The 20,948-nt window shown below is 24.8% G+C and overlaps 1 protein-coding gene across 2 annotated transcripts in view; it reads left to right on the forward strand.

The window, feature by feature from the left end:
- Positions 1–3,788: 3,788 nt before the first annotated feature.
- Positions 3,789–20,948, forward strand: part of LOC113552345 (RYamide receptor-like) — an 86,810-nt gene continuing 69,650 nt past the window's right edge. For both annotated transcript variants that reach the window (XM_026955198.1, XM_026955197.1), the window contains exon 1: positions 3,789–3,959. Coding sequence is in view for 1 of the 2 variants with exons in the window: in XM_026955197.1 (XP_026810998.1) it covers positions 3,957–3,959 (3 nt within the window). In the remaining variant the exon portion in view is untranslated. The remainder of the gene's footprint in view (positions 3,960–20,948) is intronic.

Raw genomic sequence — 20,948 nt, forward strand, 5'->3', positions numbered from 1 at the left:
ATTATTCGTTTTCAATTTAATAAAAATTCAAATTTATCGATATTTAGTTTAGTTTCAATAATAACTAAACATGATTCATTTTTCAACTGTGGTTATTACCGCTATAATCATGGTTATACTATGCGTTAGTCCATCTTAATAATGTTATAGATACGTTATTCAGTGCTATGGCTTAAAATTTTATATTTTAAAATATAATATTACTCGATTTAACATTGAAAAAACATGTGCGAAATATTTAATATTTGAATTACAAAAGTTATATTCCACCCCCGAAAATTTGCCACCCTAGAGCAAAAGCTCCTTTTGCACCTATGTTAATCCGGATCTGATAAAAGGCTTTTTAAAGTTTTAACTATATATGATTTTAATGAATGAATGTTCAACATTTCATTTCACTTTTTTTTTGTTATAATATTTTACTCAGAACCAAACTCCTCTGAAATGCATAGCCTTGCTAAATTTATAAATTGAGATCCATTTTTCCACCAAAAATTAATTTTTAAACTAAATTTAATCTTACGGGTTTAAAACCCTGTAGATATGCCAAACGATTCAGCACTTGTGAAATTTAAGTTTTCCAGTCAATTAACTTTAAAAGGTAAACTGAATACATCTGAAATTACAGTTTATTATTTTCCGTGCAATTTCAAATAGTTGAAAATCTTAACATTTAAACAATCAAAGCAATTAATTTATTTAGTACCTTATTATTCTTGACTATGCTTCGGTTTTGTATCTACTAATACACACTCTTTGATATAGATTTTATCGAACAGTAATATTTAAAATTAAATAAATATAAAATATTAATTGGCGTAGGTATTAAATAATAATATTCTGCGAATAATATGTATTGTTATGTCGTAAAATGTCATCATGAAAGAAGTTAACAGATTTTTTTAATTAAATAAAATATAATGTAATAATTAACCTTTTTAATTACTGCCAGGGTTAATTTCAACGACACTTCACAAAAAACGTAGAAATTCTTCTATATTAAATAATATACATTTTCCTTTAGCGGCATTAATCGAAATTTATGTTTCACAAAGAAATATGTTCAGAGTAAATGAGTCACTCCTCGCTATAGTAATATATTTTTTTCTATTTGGAAAACACATCGCATCAATATACTTCGTAGTTAATCAATACGTTTTTATTTTTTATATATGTTTGATTTTTACTATAACAATATTATGTTTACAAATTGATTATTCTGACAACCAAAATTTAACAATAAATTGTAGTAACAATAAATAATTGACGATAATTATTAGTAACAATAATTTTTCTAATTAGGGTAAGGTATCTTATACTTAATTTAATTTTTATATAATTTTTTTGAATATTTTTTTCTTCGACCTAATTTAATAAATTATACGTAAATAAGTTATATTTATAAAAAAAGTCATAGAATAATGATCACAGAAGAAAGTATATTAAAATAAAGTTCATATTAAAATGCATAGTTATGAAAACGTAAGAAGAATTGAAATATTATAACAGACAACTTTGTGTTCAGTTAACAATATAAGAATAAATATTCGAATGTAAGACCATACTATTTGGTGCACCGACAATTTCACACTACGGTTGCGCACTGAAGGAGGTAGACTCCAGGTTCACACTCCCTCGAATCTCGTTCTTAGTAATAATTAATATTATTATGTATATATAAGTGAACGTAAAAAACAATAAAAGCAACATAATGAAAAGAAATTTGGTAATTTACACACGCATACACACACACTTACACATACTAAAAAAATTCATGGTAGGTAGTTTATTTGTAATCAGTTCATATTCAGAAATCCACTCCTCGAAACTTAATACGTTAAAAGATTATAATAATCTATAACTTTACTGAATGTCTGGATGACGTTAATTTGTCACAAGGTGACAACAAAAAGCTATCGACACTAGTTTTCACGTGCATCACAAAATGAAAATTGACCACTATTTCGGATTTTAAATATCTACAAGCATAATATTATGATTGGTTACTAATAATTAAGGTTAATTTTAATTACCATGAAATTATTATTAAAAACAAATACACATGAAAGAAAACCGACATTGATTGAAAAATGTTTAAATGAGTAATGGGTCTATATAGCAGAACATGAAAACTTATATTATGGGGTCCGAAATCTTTCGGACAACTTACAGTGAATTTAAAACTTAGAAAAACATTATATACGTCGTACACGCGTATACATATGGTGAAACGAACAAAGTTTCGGGAAGATTAAATAGCCCCCAGGCGATCCCCGTATAATTGCAACACCATTTCGATTTATGGTCATTATATAATGGTATAATACATATAAAACTCTTCGAAAAACCAAATCTTCGTAACCCGTGCTAAACGATACGGACGTAGGTAAAAGTTGGAGCATGATGTCTACACTGTATATGTATATATACCCACCTACCTACCACGGGGTATAGTGGCGAACAACATGAGTATAAAAAGTAATATAACTTTAACAAACGTATTTTATATTATTATCATCATCCGTAATGGTAACCACCGTACTCGCGCTGGCAACGTTAAATCTTGAATTTTTGTAATCGTCGAGAAAATACAAAACCAGGCAATATAATATACATAGTTACGACGAATGACGATCGGAGGCATCCTTTTGGTTTTAAAATAGACGTGCGATGGATACGAGATTATCGATAAGATATATTATGTAGTAAATTATTATTAATAACGTACATTGAATCGTTGATAAATGGTAGAGTGGATGTTTAAATTACCACTCTCGTAAATCATGTCACTAATAACGCTGTTAACGGAAGTGTTACATTTTAATAATACTCTCACTTGTTCGGTAAACATAGGCTTTACCATGGCCGGGGTAAGAGTGCAGTATGTGCGGTTGTATACCCTACGTCTATATTGAATCTATATTAATAGCTGCTGTGGTTATTAAGGTTACCACTATCCTCAAGGTATAAAATTAATAGTCAGCTATTAAACTTCTAATCTATGATTGGTCGATGATTAACTAGTAAGTTCTATTAAAAAACTGTTTCATTAAAAAATTAATTGTTTTCGTTTTTTTTTTTTTTTACGTATATATAAAGAGAGAGATTTAATCTCTTAAAATCTTTTGCACCACCTGGACAACAGGGTTGGTACCGTCTATGTCGGTAGATACAATTAATTAACGAGACGGCAAGGTAATTAAACTTTTATTGAAATGTTTAAATACGAATAAGTAGTTCAAAGACACTCTTTATAAAACAACTCTATCGGCCATCGTAGTACCTACATGCAACGCACAGTCCAGGAGCGCGAATGCACGATAACGTTATCGAGCATCAGTACGACGGTTAAACATGGGTTGGTTTCATCAAACGCATACCCCGTGGAAATATTTATATTAATATTCTACGTCACGTGTCAATTTACTACTTTTCGTGTGAAATTGGCTTAAGAGGGTAATAGGTAATAGGTGAGACGGGCAATCGTCCGCGGCAGCTGTTACCTCTGTTTGTATAGTATGTGTGTGTGTGTGTGTGTGTAGAATAAAATTGAAACAAAATATTATGTAAGTTACCGGCTTCACGAGGAGAATTTATCGTTTGGGTCTGTAATCGGTGCGCGCTACAACGCTCGGGCAGCGGACCTTTGCACAAGTTGTGTTGACGGTGGCAGCGGCGTTTTTTGCGCAAGTATTCGAATTCTAGTGCATAACGGCGGCGCGGCGGGTAATACTAACACGCGCGTGGAGAGAGACGAAAACCGTTTAAATGTCGGTCGGCCCTCTTAGGCGTCAGTCGTCAGTCGTCGAACATAATATCGCAACTTTTTCCGGTCTGTTTGGCTAGATAGGTCCACGTGAATAATAACTTAATAATAATATTATAACGTAAGCCTGGTCGGTGTCCGCAGCGATCGTGTGTGGCGATATTCTACATTTTCTTCGAGGATTTCTATAATGGTGAGTTACCACGATATGTTACGATATTATATTATTATTCCGATAACGGATCCGTATGACAGGGCTGAAAGTATCCCCCCTCCTTTAACATTATATCAATTATAATCTTTTTCATACTAATAAACGACACAAATTAATCGAAAAACTTCGGGAAAGCCATAAACTTTTTGCAAATGTGAAATTTTTTCTTTTTTATTTCCAAATATTGTTTTAATTTATTAGTATCTTATTTACTTATAATATGCTTTTCGACTTCTACTCGTCTTAATAAACTATTATTATTAATATTATTACTATTCACAAACATGGACTGAACAATATTTTGTACTTAAAACAATAAACCTGGAGTTCAATTGTATGCAGTACTATATAATTTATAAAAAAAATAAAAAATTTACCATGGACAGCTGTCAAATCCTTAACGATATTTTTACGATCTCAAATACGGTTCGTGTTTTGATTATGTAATGTCTTTTAATCGGAAGCGCCGGTGATAATTGATCAAATATGTCGAAATAACTGTTTTATTAGTCATCATTAAAATATTACGTCAATTTAAACGCAAATATTTTTAGTAAGATTCAATCGATTTATTTACTTTTTTTATACAACATAAAAACAATATTTTATCAATTGTGCTTGAATAAAATACACATTTTCGTTTAGACAAATAAATATAAATTGTATACATTATATTATTATAATAAATATATACACTTTGAATACAAATTTATTAAAATATAAATTAAAATGCAGGGTTTTTTTAATGATATAGGTATACTATAAACTGAGTTGTTATTTTGAACGAACGTAGTTTAAAAAAAAAATATTCGTATTTAAGTAGATACTATACACAACAATTATTTTCAGGTACAAAATATAAATCCATTATATACGTTTCACATAATCATATTATAATATACAATACTAAATGAAATGTTAACAATTCAAAAATTAATTTTAGCATATAAACTGAAAAATATAATTTTTGTTTTTTTTTAGTACGTATTATACCTAGTTTTAAAAGTTATATGAAAAAAATATGTGAATACAAATATAGCTTTTAATTAAAGACTTACCATTGTGTACTGAAAGTTTTTTTAATGTTTTTTAAGAGGAAAAATGTTGCATAATTATTAACTATAATATACATATAGGTAAAAATGTATAATTTATTTTAATATTTATTAATTCTATTTTGGTAAGATGAAAATAAAATATATAAATATATTCACAGAAACATATAACTAAATGAGAACCTTATTTATCGATATATCAAAAATAGAATAATGTATTTTAATCCCGTCTACTTATGCAATAATTATTTGGTTAAGACTCAACTTTCCTCTTCAGTCATCACATCATCTCAATAATTACACTATATTGAGGTTTACGATTAAAATGCCATTATAGATTGGTTTTTAATTTTAAACAGTATTAGTCTCAACTACAATACTTCATTATTAATACTTACAATGCGCATCTACCTGCGTATTTAAATAAATAATATTTTGTTCTTGTTTTTATTATGCACCGTTATTGGGCTGTTTAACATATTAACGCTAAAAGTTTCTAAGCTTTAATGTACTTAATGTAAACAAATCAATTAATTTGTCTAAAATATATGTATGTATATAAATAAAATTTCTAATTATGATAATCTTAACGTTAGAAATTTCTAAATAGTTGTTTTTTACAAAAATACCATATCTTTATATTGTTCTGTACGCGATGTACGCGATGATATTCTTCTTTCCAGATAGATAATAATTATTTTTAACAAAAGAAGAAAATAAACACAAATTCATATTTTAAAATATAATTCATTTTAACTGAGTTAAAACTTGACTGTCTTCCTTTGTCGCTTGCTTTTCTTACATGATGAATACAAGAGATTCAAACTAAGTGGTCACGCAAAAATGATGTTTTTTAACAAGAAGTTCATACCAAAGTCTTTTCAGAGTCTTTTGTAAGAGAATACTTAGTTATAAGACTAAACTTTAAGTCACAAATAATTAAGTTTTGAAAATAGATGATATTTAATTTTTAATTTTTAATGTATATCAGATCTTATATGAATAATAATAACTATAATAATTTTTGTACTTACAACGAAACATATTTATAGTAACTTATATTTAACCAGATTTCTAATTTTTTATTTTGAAATATGTACCTACTTTAAAAATGTTTTCATTAAATGTGTTTCGACAACAATTGGCAGGCAGAAATTAAAACCACGATACATTGTCAAATGTATTTAAACAATTGTAATTGATGTATTTCAAAATTGTAAAATACATAGCTAATAATAATAATAATTTAATTTAAAAACAAAATGTTACACAATGGACATGTTTCCGAGGTTAACTTCTACAATAATAATAATAATTTAATGATTGTCCCGTATTATTGAATTTAGATTATTACAGTATTTTTATTTTTTTCAACAATTCTACGGTTTTGATTTAATGACGTTTGAATCAATTACTAGTCTGTTAGACATTAAAGTTGTTGTCCGTAACTTCTAATTGACTTGAAATTATAACAAAAACCACACTTTTATAAATCCGAGTATGTAAGTAAGTAGTTTAGACTATAGTAATAGGTCCAGTATCATAACAGTGTTTTTCCAATTAGCAATTTGTATGCAAAATATATATTTAATATCAACATATATTATGTTTTGAATATCTATACAAATATGATACATTATGGTTCTATTATATATTTTATAATATTATTATAAATAAATATTACTAGAACGGTTAGTTTTTAATGTCTATGAACCCTCCATAATACCGTTACTACGCTTACTACAACTTATAGCAATATTTAACAAATTTTTACTGGACACAGCGATTGTAAAATTCAGAAAACTTAACATGCACGGAGATAAAACAATTTTTTTACTTAACGGTATTATTTAGTGATATTTTACCTATAAGTTTTAAATGGTTTGAATTACTCGGTCGGTAAATTATATTTGATCCACACATAGGATATTCGGACGTTAACGTCTTCAGGATATCAGAGTCATACAGTATTTAATATTTTTTATTTTCATACCGTCCGTTAAACTCAAAATATATATAAAAATCAAATTAAGTATATTATACAGAAATAATTAATGACTGCGCAAATTGTTGTTCAAAATTTTAAACATTACTAAGTATGAGAAACTGATGAAATATTTGAGTAGAATGGAAACTATAAATTAATCAATATGAAATGTATACGTTTTTTGGTATTATTATATTATTATTTATTAATCGTTTAAAGTTGTAATAAATAACATAACTGATCGCTGTTCGATTCTATAAGTAAAGGATGGTTTTTTGTCTTATAATTTTTTTTTAATTATATTTTAAGGCGGAGATATTGTTCCGTGTATTTTATTTACCCATTATCACTATACAGTTTATACGGCGTGAAATCAAATTTAAACAATTATTTTTTTTTTAATTCAGAAAATAATCATACTGGTAGAATTGTTACACATAATTTATTATTGAATTGCATGTTCATGACAATTTTAGGGATAGTAACTTTTAGCAATATTTGATAAAGTATCTAACCTGCATATTATATTATTAAGCTATAAAGGTCTAAGATAAAATTACACAAATAATACATTGAACACGATTTAAATACAAATCTATGGTTATTTTTTAATATTTTAACAATGGGCTATAAGTTCACTAGTTTAAATAATAAAACATATGATAATAATAATAAATATCAATAGTGTATATAATGTATTCTTTTATTATTTATCTAACAATAGATTATATTTTTAGTAAGCATAGTGTGGGATTATAAAAATATATTAACACATGGTTTGTATTTTTTAATTGTTTTAAAATGATAAAACCTTAGTTAAAATTAATATTCATAATTTATTATAATAAAAAAAATACGTTATATTTTAAACTTATGTGACCATTCATTTACAACACACTGTTACGTTATTTATTATTTTACACGGGGGCTTTCATTTTATGGACTACTTAACTCTAAAACAATATTATGCATATTTTATAAACATCATATAATAAAGTATCCTTTATCGTTAAAAAATATTTGTAAAAAAAAAATATCATCTACCCTGTGTACCTACCCTATGCACCCTATGGTAGGTACATTTATTTTTAATGTTTTTAACTATTTAATATTGTGTTTTGTTTTTTCTTCGTTTCATAAATATATTAATTTTATTTTTATCCGGTAATGTATTTGTCAATACTTTATCATTTTTAAATAAATGTTTGAAAAAAAATAAATAATCAATATGAAGGTATTCACTGTTCAAATATAATATGAAGTGTAAATTGTTACACAATAAATTATATTTTCTTTATATAAACAGCCGTTCATGAATAACTAATGTATGCACATTATACATATCAATACTACTTTATGCATTATAACTAATACATACTGTCGAAATACAATAATTAATATTAATTATTTTATTTCTAAAAAAAATATTTAGATGTATTTTATACTTCAATGTTGCAAATTAACAACTATAATAATATAAGATGTGGACTTACAAAAACATTTATTCATTAAATATCATTTGCATAAATTAATTATTTCAAGGAATTAATTAAATTAAAATAATCATGCTAACACTGCATAATAAGGCGATGTGTCGTAAATTTTCCAAAGTTAAAATTTTGAAAATAGTTAATAATATTTAGTTTCCGCTAGTCAAATAATGAAAAAATATGTTATTCGAAATACACATATTTTATTGCTCTTCGTTTGAAATGAGTGGACATTCATTATTGTCCAGTTTGCTAAAACCTTTGGTTGGTGTCCAACATTTAATAAGCACCCAACCGAAAAATATAAGTTTAGAGGTAGAATTAAACAACAGAATATGAATTATGCTTTATGTATGAAGGGCTCTTATGGCGTTGTGTATTTTTTTTTTTAATTTATATTTATTACATCATTAATTTATTGCAAATAGTTAATAAGAGTATTTTTAAATGTATAACTCGAAGAATAAGTCTTCGTTAAAATAAAGCCGTTTATAAAGAAACTTGAAACGTCTCTATTTAGAAATTTAGACTAGAAATAATTATAATTAATTATCTAATAAGTACAATACTTAGTTTTTTTCATCGTTGATAATCGGCAAATCCTCGTCGATGTACCAACAAGGATAACTCTTTTGAATCGTAAATAATATTATATTTAAAACCAACGTAGTTATCTATAGTAGTTGTACACTTGTATTTTGTACAGCGTATTATTTTAACTCAATAATGTTTTGCTTTCATAATTACTTTTCTTTGATGAATATATTTTTTTTAATACCTCCGAAGAATATATATTTAAAGTGATCGTCTGAAAAACACTAGAAGTTTAATTTTAAACTAATTATTTGTAAATAATTTACATAATTTAGTCTGTTAAAATTATTTATCGTCGACTGGAACTAAATGAAAAATACTTTCCAGGTGTTAGAGAATTTGAGATGAATGGAATTTTGGTGTGTTAAGTGAATTTTTTATTATTATTTTTTTTTTAAATGTGTTATAAAAACTGTTCAATTGTAAATGCATATTATAGCTGAAGTTTTTAACAAATTAAAAAAAATCGTTGTTCAATTTGAGTGCATAAATTATAGAAGAACTTAAAATTGGATCCAAGACTACTTAAATTATTACAACTACAGAGACCTGTCACTCGCATAACTAAGTTTGACAGGTAATTAGTTAATAGTTAGAATATGACAAATGTATAATAGTTTAACTAATAAAATAAATCGTAAACTCGTATGCATGTTGTACACAACGTAGATATAATACAGATTAGGGGCATCAAATGGAGGTGAATTAATTTGATCTGGCCAGAAGATAGGAAATTCGTTTTTTATTTATAATTTTTGACAGTGAATTATGATAACATTTTTTTTATTTTACATAGGCTATAATTTGTTTGGATAAATATTAAGTACATTACATTTTGATAGGGCACGAAACCTTCAGAATGTCTTAGTACAATCATCAATGATAAGTAAAACAGTGTATATCATAGTACACTGCAGTATCGTATTTTTATGGTTATCATAATTATTATTACATATTGTTATTAAGTCAAGTATCCACAACAAAGAAAAAAATTAGTTTTTAAATAAATTGAAGGTGCAAGAGTACCCTTTACATTTATTCAAGATCTATGAATAATACTGAGCTACAGGTATATACTATACACACAATATTTATACACATGGATAAAATATTTTACTTAATAAAACTAAATTGAATTTCTACAAGTATAATATTGATAGGTGATTACTTATAAGTAGCAAGATTTTGCATTTCAAACACCTAAAATCATAAAATTAGCATTTAGAAATTTCATTAAATACACTCAAAAAACATTTGTAAACAAAAAAAAACAATCTCAAAAATGGTAACTTCATTTAAACTCCAAAATAAATAGGAATCTCTGCTTAGTATATTTTTATAAGACTACAAAAACCATTTAGTGTTTATTGGTGGCCACCATCTGTCGTATTAAAGCAATAAATAATAAACAATAAAAATAAAAATTAAATTAAAAAAATCATTTATATAAGTAATTTGTTATACGGTCTTTCAAATTTCATACAATTTGTGTGGCATTAAATAAAATAATATATTAATACTATTGTGCAATACTCTGCTATATTGTGTGTGGCATGCCAAAAAATAAAATAATAAAATGCTTAAGACTTGAAGGATACTGTCTTATTAATAAATAGATCAATAAATACCCGTTTTAGATTATTAGTTTCAAGATACAAATTTGGAGAGGGTTGAAAACGGTTTATTCGTGTATACGAATCAAGGTTCAAGGATTGTCATAAGACTTATTTGGCTTAAGAAATATATACCTAGATGTTATAGATAATTTCTATTGTATTAGGAAATACGATAATCTGAACTTTTCGTAAAATATGTGTGAAAGATGGATGGTAATTGTATTTGGATGAGAAAGTTCGTAAGCTACTTAAGCGGTAATTATAGATCATAACTCAGAGATTCACCAAGTGGGAAATTACAGATGAGAGACTTAGGTTAGTACCTTTCAGGAGAGAATTTTGTCAATTTTTTCACCTATCGTCCTATCGAAGAAATAGATAATAAGCAAATAGTATTATATTGTGATTGAAATGCTCGTGATAATAGTTGACCGGGACGCATAAACTTCATCATCGCCATAAAATAGCCTATCTTCTATTCAGATTTATTTGATTGTAATATTTTAAATAATTATTTATAATTATAAATGAATATTAGTACTTACCACTTGTATTAAATAATTTATTCAATTTTCGTTTAATTCTAATGGACAAAAGGTAAACATAAATAAGAAATAGTTTACAATTGTATAATTTTAAATTTATTATTATTTATAGTCACTGCTTATCCAAAATTCTAATCAGATTATTTTTTATACATTTGAATCCTATACATTTTATTGAATTTACGAACCACAACGATATAATTGATTATTATTGTTTCTATTTTTTAATATAATATTATTATATACGTATTAAATTTGTTATTTTTTTAGAATTTTAAATTATGATATACCATCTGTTTTATCTGTTTTGTTTATTTATTTAAAATTTGAATTTATTTTTGTGCTTGCCAGGAAAAACTGTATTTACTTAAATATTTAATAGAATATTACTAATATTATAAAGTATTTAAATAATAGTGAAATTATATTTTTTTCCGATATAAATTAACCCTTTCACTGCTATGGACGCACATATGCGTCCTATGTAAACGACTTTGGTGTGCTATGAACGCACATAAGCGTCCTATCATTTTTAAAATCAACAAAAGCTGTTATCGATAATGTGATAATATCATTAAATGGTAAATAATTAAACGAATTCAAAGAGATAATAAAAAAAAATATATGATAAATATTAAAAAAGTTATTAGCAAAATAATTTATTTCATTTTCCACGGTTCCCAAATTGTCATTATTTGATAAACTGAAATAATAATTCACTATCGACTATTTGGGAACCAATCACTAACTTAATTAACTAATATCTGCTAAAAAAAGTTACTAGAAAATTTTTGTTTTTATTTATAGTTATTATTTGAACTATAACAATATTTAAAACAATACAAAAAAAAATATTTAAAAATAAAATTTAATCCCAACACAGTGCTGTGAACTGGGAAAAAATAATTCAGCAGGGAAAGGGTTAACTCTAATATACCTATTACCTACTCAAGATTTGCAACTGACAACCAAGAAGGCGTCTGATATTGTTTATGAACGTGACAGATTTGGCATAGTGACTTTAATTATGCAACAGAAGTTTAACTAACAGTTTCTATTGACTTAATAATATTGGATCATGAAACACGATTAGTGAAATGTTAATGTTAAATAGAACTAAAATAAGATAATACAGTAAACTAAGTTATATTATTTGAATAACTAGTGAATTAATGGTAATTTGTTTTACTTAATTATTACACAAATGTAATAGGTAATATAATTAATAACGAACAAATAATCCCTGACCAGAGTATTATTATAGTAAATATATTTTAATATATACGGGTTAATTGTTATTGTTTTTTACATTTATAATGTTATACATAGACAACTGGTATAAATATTCATTAATCTTGAAATACGGTAAAAATACAAGGGTTAATACGAAAAAAAAATAGAAATATATTCTACTTTAATATTCTATAATTTTTCACATTACCAAATGTTTACTCGCTTTGAGATTCTAAGCGAAATGAAGAACCCATTGGTGTTACAACAATATGCGTCTTATGTTAATTTATTTATTTATTTAGGTCAGAATTGTGTTGCCTTTTTACAGTTAAGAACAGTGAATCATCACATTAAAAAATATTTTTATCTGAAAATCATTTATTGATATATACTAAAATACAAAAATATACATCTAATAAAAACCATGTATGAAAAAAAAATGGCACATTTTTAAAAATTTGTTATATAATAAATTATAATTATTGTGGCTTCAAGATAAATTTAAATTTAGAGTCCTATACTCACCTACTATAAATTTTAAAATTGTATTATTGTTTAAAAATTAGTCTAATTATATAAATTTTAATTTATTTAATTAACTGCGTTTGATATTAAATAATTATAATTATAAATACTACTATTGTAGGTACTATATTGTAGAGTTATTATTAAAATAAAATACAACAAATAAGTTAAAAAGTAAAAAGTAAACACCAATATTGTTTTTATAAAGCAATTAAAAAAACAAAACTTTAAAAACATTTTTTTTTGTTCCATATTTTTTTTATTATTATTATGACTTTTGGTTAACTAATCAAATTATTAATTTATTTCTAGACTAAAGTTTTTATACTATAAAATTGTTTAGCCATCTTCTAATTACTAGAGAGTAGAATAAAAAATTTAATTAGTGAAAAAAAATTATTTTATACATTAAAATATTATATAAAATTAAATCATCAAACCATAGAGAATATTCATTAAAAACAGATTTTCATTTAATTTGACTAAATTAAAATATATCTCATAAAAAAAAATATATATTTTTTAATTTCAAAACACGTAGGTAGTATAAATTATAATCGTTGGTACAATGTTTTTTTTATTTTAGTTGAACAAAAAATAAACAATTAATAGTTTAAGTTGATTTCTAAAATTTGAAATGTATATAATTAAATTAATCAACAACAACGACTACAAAACAAAATAAGATTTGAATTTCGATGTTTAAATATAATTGGTTAGTAAATACAGCTGTTGTAAATGAAATTTAAACTAATAATAGAAGTGTTAAGGGTGACCAGTGTGCAGCTATGTGCTATGTCTACATAAATTACACATCACATAAATAATAATAAATAAATTCCCATAGTAAATGTATTATTAATATAGCTAATCTTGTAAGCATGGAAGAAATGTGTATTTAAAAATTTTCCTTACTGAATGTTTTCTATACTGATGATGTTGTGTAATCATAATCGTAAAATTATTTAAAAATAATTACAAATAAAACATTGAGATAATATCTATTTTTTTTTTAAATCAACATTTTAATTGATTTCTCAGTAAACAATTACAATTAACTCATAACAATTTTTAATATAATATATAATACTAGTCACTGCACGTCTAAACTTTCAACAACATAGTGTACACAGTGAATTATCCTAATTTTTCAAATTCGCTTTAAAAATACAATCAAAAGTTGATTTTGGTAATTAAGGTATATTTATTGCAGTTAATATATGGGCAATTTGATTGAGACATTGGGCACTTTGACCCATGAAATATCACAGTGCATGCCTGGGCAAACCCTGCGCGTCCTGCGCGCATGCTTATGGGTATTTACAATTTTTTAGATTGGAAGTTTTAATATTGAGAACAACAAAAAATATGAAAATATATTAAGCAGTTATTGTGCAAAGATTAAAATTGAATATTTATTAATAAAATATATTTATATTTTTTTAATGGGGAATTGTTCTTTTAATTATTATTATAATGATACGGTTTAAATACTTGAATGAGAATTTTTGTATTGTTTTAAATTAACAATAGAAAGTTTAAAGACGTCAATATTTGACATCATATTATTGATAAATTTGATTTTAAATCATCTAAGTGATCATCATACGCATGTTTATTGACTAAATAAATAGTATATTGAAATGTTAATATTAATTCTATTTTTCTTTCATGAAACCGAGATTTTTTCACTTATCACCTATATGCTTGGTCGAAAACTACTCTGTCCACCACATAAAATACTCTATTTGAATTTCAAAAAATATTTTTATTTTTAATATTTATGTATATTTCAAAAATATTGAACATTTATTTATTTATAAACGTACAAAGTTTTTTTTTAAAGTGAGGCATATGGAAGTTATATAAACGAGCATATTTCAAAAGAAAATAAAGTATTTATTTCCATTTTCTATATATGTATCACAATACCAATATATAGTATAAACTTTTAATGAGTATAAAGTCTGAACTACAAACGTATAAAATATGTTTGATATTGGATATTCACATAGTATAAACTAATATCTAAATGTGGTTTGAAAACCATATAGAAAATAATTTCAGTAGTAAATTACATAAAAACGTGGATATAATATGTCAAATATATATCTTGTTTAGCGTACTTACTCGTACATTTTTTATTCAAAATATTTTATTTTTAAACTGTGACTTTCATGTTTATCAAAATATTGTGTTAAAGTTAATTAAATAAATATTTACTACTCTGAAAATGTACTTAAAACCTAAGATTAACGTACATTTTCAAACGTTTTTGTCATTATTAGATCAAAATATTTTGAAATGCCACAAAATTGTGCGTATACCTAAATGTATTTTGTATATATATTTTGAAATACAGGAACTAATAAATTCATATTTACAAAACGTTCGAGACCGTATTTTTAATTTGAAATTAGAACGACGTTGTTAACTGTGAAAAATAAAAACCTAAAATGCTAATTTTAGGTAATCTCGGATATCATAGAGTATCCAAAGTGCAAAAAATATTACTCTATCAAGGCTATTATAGTGTGTTTTTAGTTAAAATTCATCTTTGATAAAAACAAAAAAAAACTTTTCAGTAAGACGAATTATATAGAGTTAATAATAGTTTGTTGTACAGAGGGTTACTAACTTTCAAAATCTGTAGCGACGAAACACTTTTTTGTTCTTCCTGAAAAGTTTGGAAACTGAGATTGGTCAAGAACGGTTGTTAAGCGACAATATATAATATCTAATAGATATATCATACAATACCATTTATATTTTTATCAAACACCAATAACAGTAGAAAATAATACGCGTACCTAATGCAACTAAGTCAAGTTTGAGTAGAATATGACAACCATTATTTTCATATTCCATAACTATTCGACGTCTTTTCGATTATCGCATATAGTTGATATTCACAGTAATATATTGAGGTATGTGCCTATATATAGATATAATACTAAAAATATACTTCGTGTTTATTTAAATTTCAACTACATGCAGGCACAAACAGGCCATTTTTTTTTTTTTTTTTTTGAGGAATACAGATACAAAATATTATTTACATAATATTTATATTCAATCTCTATTTTATTACTATACATAGTATATATTAAGAAACCGAGTAAAATTCACAGCTGACAAATACACATAATATATATCAAATAAAATATTACACGACCTTCTAGTCACATTATTCTCCTATCATATTTTCTATGGAAATTACAACAGTTCTTATTGTCCAGACTCACCTTCACCTAGCAGAAATATTGTACCATGAAAACAAAATTATAAATAATTGCTTATTTTCAATTATATTTATAATTAGATTTAAAATTAAAATCGAACAAAAAAAAATATTATTTTCTTAGTTAGTAAGGACTTTATTTTAGGTTAGGGACTAAGCACCCTTCTTATTTATTTCAATGACTGTATACATACAGTTTTTTTATGAATAATTAAATACGGAGGTAAGCATATTATTATATTACACAATATACATAAGCAAAATATAGAACTAAAATAATAATTTAAAAAATAACCATATTATTTGTCATAAGTCACAATTAATCAGTTTTTATTTCAATATATCGTTGTAAAAACCAAATTCCAAAATAATAAATTCATTCAACCAAAATTATAATTTATACCAGGTATTCCAAAACCAAAGCTAATACCAATAAGTTATTGGTGATGATGAAACTTTTTTAATCTGCTTTTTTTTAAATTTATTGCATACCTAAATGTCACATTTTTATTAAAAATTAAATCTGTTCAGTAAACCAAACAAAAAAAGAATAATAACTAAATTTATGCTATGGTCCTATGGGAAAACGTTATTTTTGATTCGAAAAAAGTATGAACAATATTCAAATTGTAAATAGGTAAAAAAAATAATTTGGTACGATAAATAACCTGCATAAAATGTTTTGGAAATTATAGCTAAAATACCTACGTTTATCATAATTCAATAAATGTTTAAGTACTATTAAATTGTATTTTGATTTAAGAAGTAACCTTTAATTTTCTATAATGTAAGCTAAACTATTTAAGTTTTAATCTTTATTTAAAATACGTGTATTAGTTGTTAAGCATTGTATTTTGGTTCGTATACATATTTTATAACGTCATAAAAACACTGCAAGTTTTATAGCTAAGCTTGTGAAGTTAAAAATCATCGAAATAACTGTTTGAATTCACAGTCACGTTGTACCAAGCCACCAATTCTTGTTTAAATCATTTATTAATATTATTTTTTTCAACTTGAGTTTAGAAACTATTAGATAATCTTACCTTTGCCTAAATGAAATAGATTAAATTATTTTTATAGATAAATTATTTATTAACTTAAGTCTTAAATAAATAAATAAATACTTTTCACTATCGCTTTTATATAATTAAAACACACTTTTACACACCACACATATACATACACTCATATTTTGTGTTGTGATACTAAATACACCAAATTCTATAAAACTTTGTACTATAAAAATATTTTTTATATAATGAAACAAATCAAGTTTTAGAAATAAAAATAAAAAAGCAATAATTATTAAGAAAATAATTTATAAAAAAAATGCTATATTAAAACTTCATACAAAAATAAATTAAAATTATAAATTAGACGAGAAATATTCTTATCATTCATTCAGCTCATTCATATTTATCAACATATTAATATGATATGAATTAGTTATATATCCTAAAATAGTATAAAAAAATATATATATTTATATATTTTTAATATACATTTTGATTACAAACACCAGAAATTTTCCAATAACTTTGTTCATAGAAATAAAAGCTCTGCTTATAGTATGATAATTACTATGTTCGTTTAAAAACATAAAATACGTATCACTTATTAATTTATTATTTTTATGGTATAAATGGTAAAAAATAAATTCATACGATTTTTGAACGTATAATATTTAATAAACTTTTTATTCTTTTTCATAAAATATACAAGTATATTATAATAATATAATATATTAATCGTATTTGTACTCATTCAATGGTTATTAACAAAACTAATTATTTAATGTTTATTTAATTACTGTTTAAATTATAACAGTGAATTTCATTTGTTGACAAAATAAGTCTTTAGGGCACTATATAATTATTATCAAACTTTCATAATATTAACGAGAATATTATTATCATGAGCTATGAATAAAACAACAAATATGTAAATTATGAATAGACCATATAATTATTTTAAAACGTAAATTATAATATATTATATAAAATTGTACTAAATACGTTACATAAATTTAATTTTAAATAACACACAAAATATTAATTTACGAAATTAGTTTCTCTAATTTAAAATTAAGTTATAAGGAAAAAAATATAAAAGAATATCTTGATATTTCATATAACTGGAAATATCTAAAATGTACTTAAATGCATATTTTATTACCAAACAAATAAAAAGTTGTCAAAGTTTCAATAAAATCAAAAATGTAAGAAAAAATAATTCTAGTTTAAACTTAATTCGATTTTATTGGAAATATGTATACATTGAGTTACTGTATTATCCGTGCATTATCCGTATATTATATTATAAATAATATAATATATTCAATCTTCATTGAATGTTTTGTATGAATTTTAGTGTTTATTTTGTATCAATAGTTTGTTTCATCTTAAAATTAAATCCTAGCCAAATGCAGGGAACTTGTCTTTAAAATACTTTACGACTCCACTTATTTGTTTTGATAAAAAAAAATATAAAATAATAATGACAGCATAGGTAAAAATAGAGTTTTCAGAAGTTTGTTATGGTTAGAAAGTAAAATAAAAAAATCATAGGATTTCCAATGTTTCCACTGAATTGTTTTTTTTTTTTTTTATTTTAAGGAAGATAAACTTATTAAATTTGAATCATGAGAAAATGAGCACTATTTAAATTGTCGTAACGACATCTGTCCAAAAACTTTCAGTATGGTGTCATGAATATTGACAACTGAAAGTTTTTTGTATTGTTATTAATCTGAACGGCTGATTTCATTTTTGGCAGTTTTGTCTTTTACGAAAAAAAAATATAATCGTTTCGAACTTCAGTCGTTTAGAATATATTATAATGAAAGAACCATAACTGCGACAATCGCCGTTATTTTAAAAAATAGCACCGTAACTACACATAAGAGATTTTTTCGACACATTAACACCGCAAGATATTTATTTTTATTTTGTAGGTATGTGTTTTTTTTTTATCTTTGATCTATTTTTGAAAACAACTAAAAATACTAAATAAGTTAATATAATAATAAAATAAATAATGTAAACATTTTTAAAAACCCATCTTTAATAATATTAATTATGCATTACTAGTAAATCTTCCCAGCAATTAAAGATTACATACAAAATCTCACGATCTTTAGCCAACTTAAAAATGCAAAAAGCGCGAAATATTTTAAACTCAGTGATAAGCCTACCCTCTGACGATTCAAGCGTGGACGTCCTCATGAGATGCCCTGTCTCAGTAATACTACTCCTATATAATTTATTTTTATTTTTATGTTTCTATCCAATTTTTTTTTATAAATATTATATAGGTACTCATGTGTTGTAAATAATTTCTATAATTATGCATTATCAATTGTTAAACTGCTAAAATGTTAATAAATTTTATCAATAAGTTAGATGACTCTGTCAGGAACACTTAAAAATAAAATTAAAAAAAAAAAAATAAACTAGTAAATCTTGTGCACTGCACTCTTACGCGGTCACTACCACGACCGTATTCTTGTCATTGCGCGCGCATTACGCCGTCGACAAAGTATACCTCCAACCAACATCCTGCGGTCGAATAGGCGTGGGGTGATATTGTATGAGACGACCGGCTATCAGCGGCCTGTCACATTGTCTCATTCCTACCGCGCCGCAATCGTTCGGCCCACTCGTTCCATCTGCTGTTACGCATTCCGTCCCACCTTAAAAAACGTTCGACAATCACGTCGTATGTTGATGCCACACGCATTCGAACGGGTTTATGGTGTACATAATGTCTCGGCGCCATATTGTATTTTTATTTCATTTTATAAGCAAACTTTGTGTCACCTTAATAAACACCATACTTTTAGTGTATTCATACCAACAAGCGTATTTTTCTTCTGTACTGAGCCAACCAGTAAGACAGATAAACTATTATTTTAAAAATTATGCATATTAAAATTAGGCTTTTTAAAAAACTTTTATTTCTTCTTAACTTAAAGTTATATATTTATAAAGTGTCAGTTATGGAATATAAATTATATTTTTACTATTATTTACCGTTATCGATCTTTCAAGATTTTGATTTTTGAACAACAATAACGTTCATTTTTTATTTTTTATTCCAAAGTAGAATTTTTTTACAGTATTTAGATATCGAATTTCAAACAATTGTATTTAATTAGTTATAATCTTACAATTTTATAAATATTTAAAGATAATATAACAATACATTCAATTTAATTTTATAATTTATTTAAAAACCTACATAATATATCTCAAAAATCTAATAGACATAAATAATATGCAATATAAAATTACAGATTTAGATTAGTTTTCAATGACATGAAATACGTTTTTTTCTAGTTAATAATACTGAGTTATACTCTTGTATTTTTTACAATTGCACCAGACAAATATACAAATGTTTGAAATCCTTTTCCTAATTATTACCTATAGTTATTTCTATTAAAATGTTAGTAACCAAAAATAAAATAAATAATAGTTATATAATCTCGGTTTAGAGTGGTTTAATGATATCACATTAATAAATTTCAAATAATTATAATAAAATTGGTTTGTACAAATTGTTCTAAAATACTCAACTACTAATACATATTATTATTACTACCTAAAGAAATCCAAGAATGGTTATTCGGAAAATAATTTCGACTTAACAGATATTGTTATTTTGATGTGAAGTTTATC

This window comes from Rhopalosiphum maidis, chromosome 2 (assembly GCF_003676215.2).
Source record: "Rhopalosiphum maidis isolate BTI-1 chromosome 2, ASM367621v3, whole genome shotgun sequence".
Lineage (NCBI taxonomy): Eukaryota > Metazoa > Arthropoda > Insecta > Hemiptera > Aphididae > Rhopalosiphum > Rhopalosiphum maidis.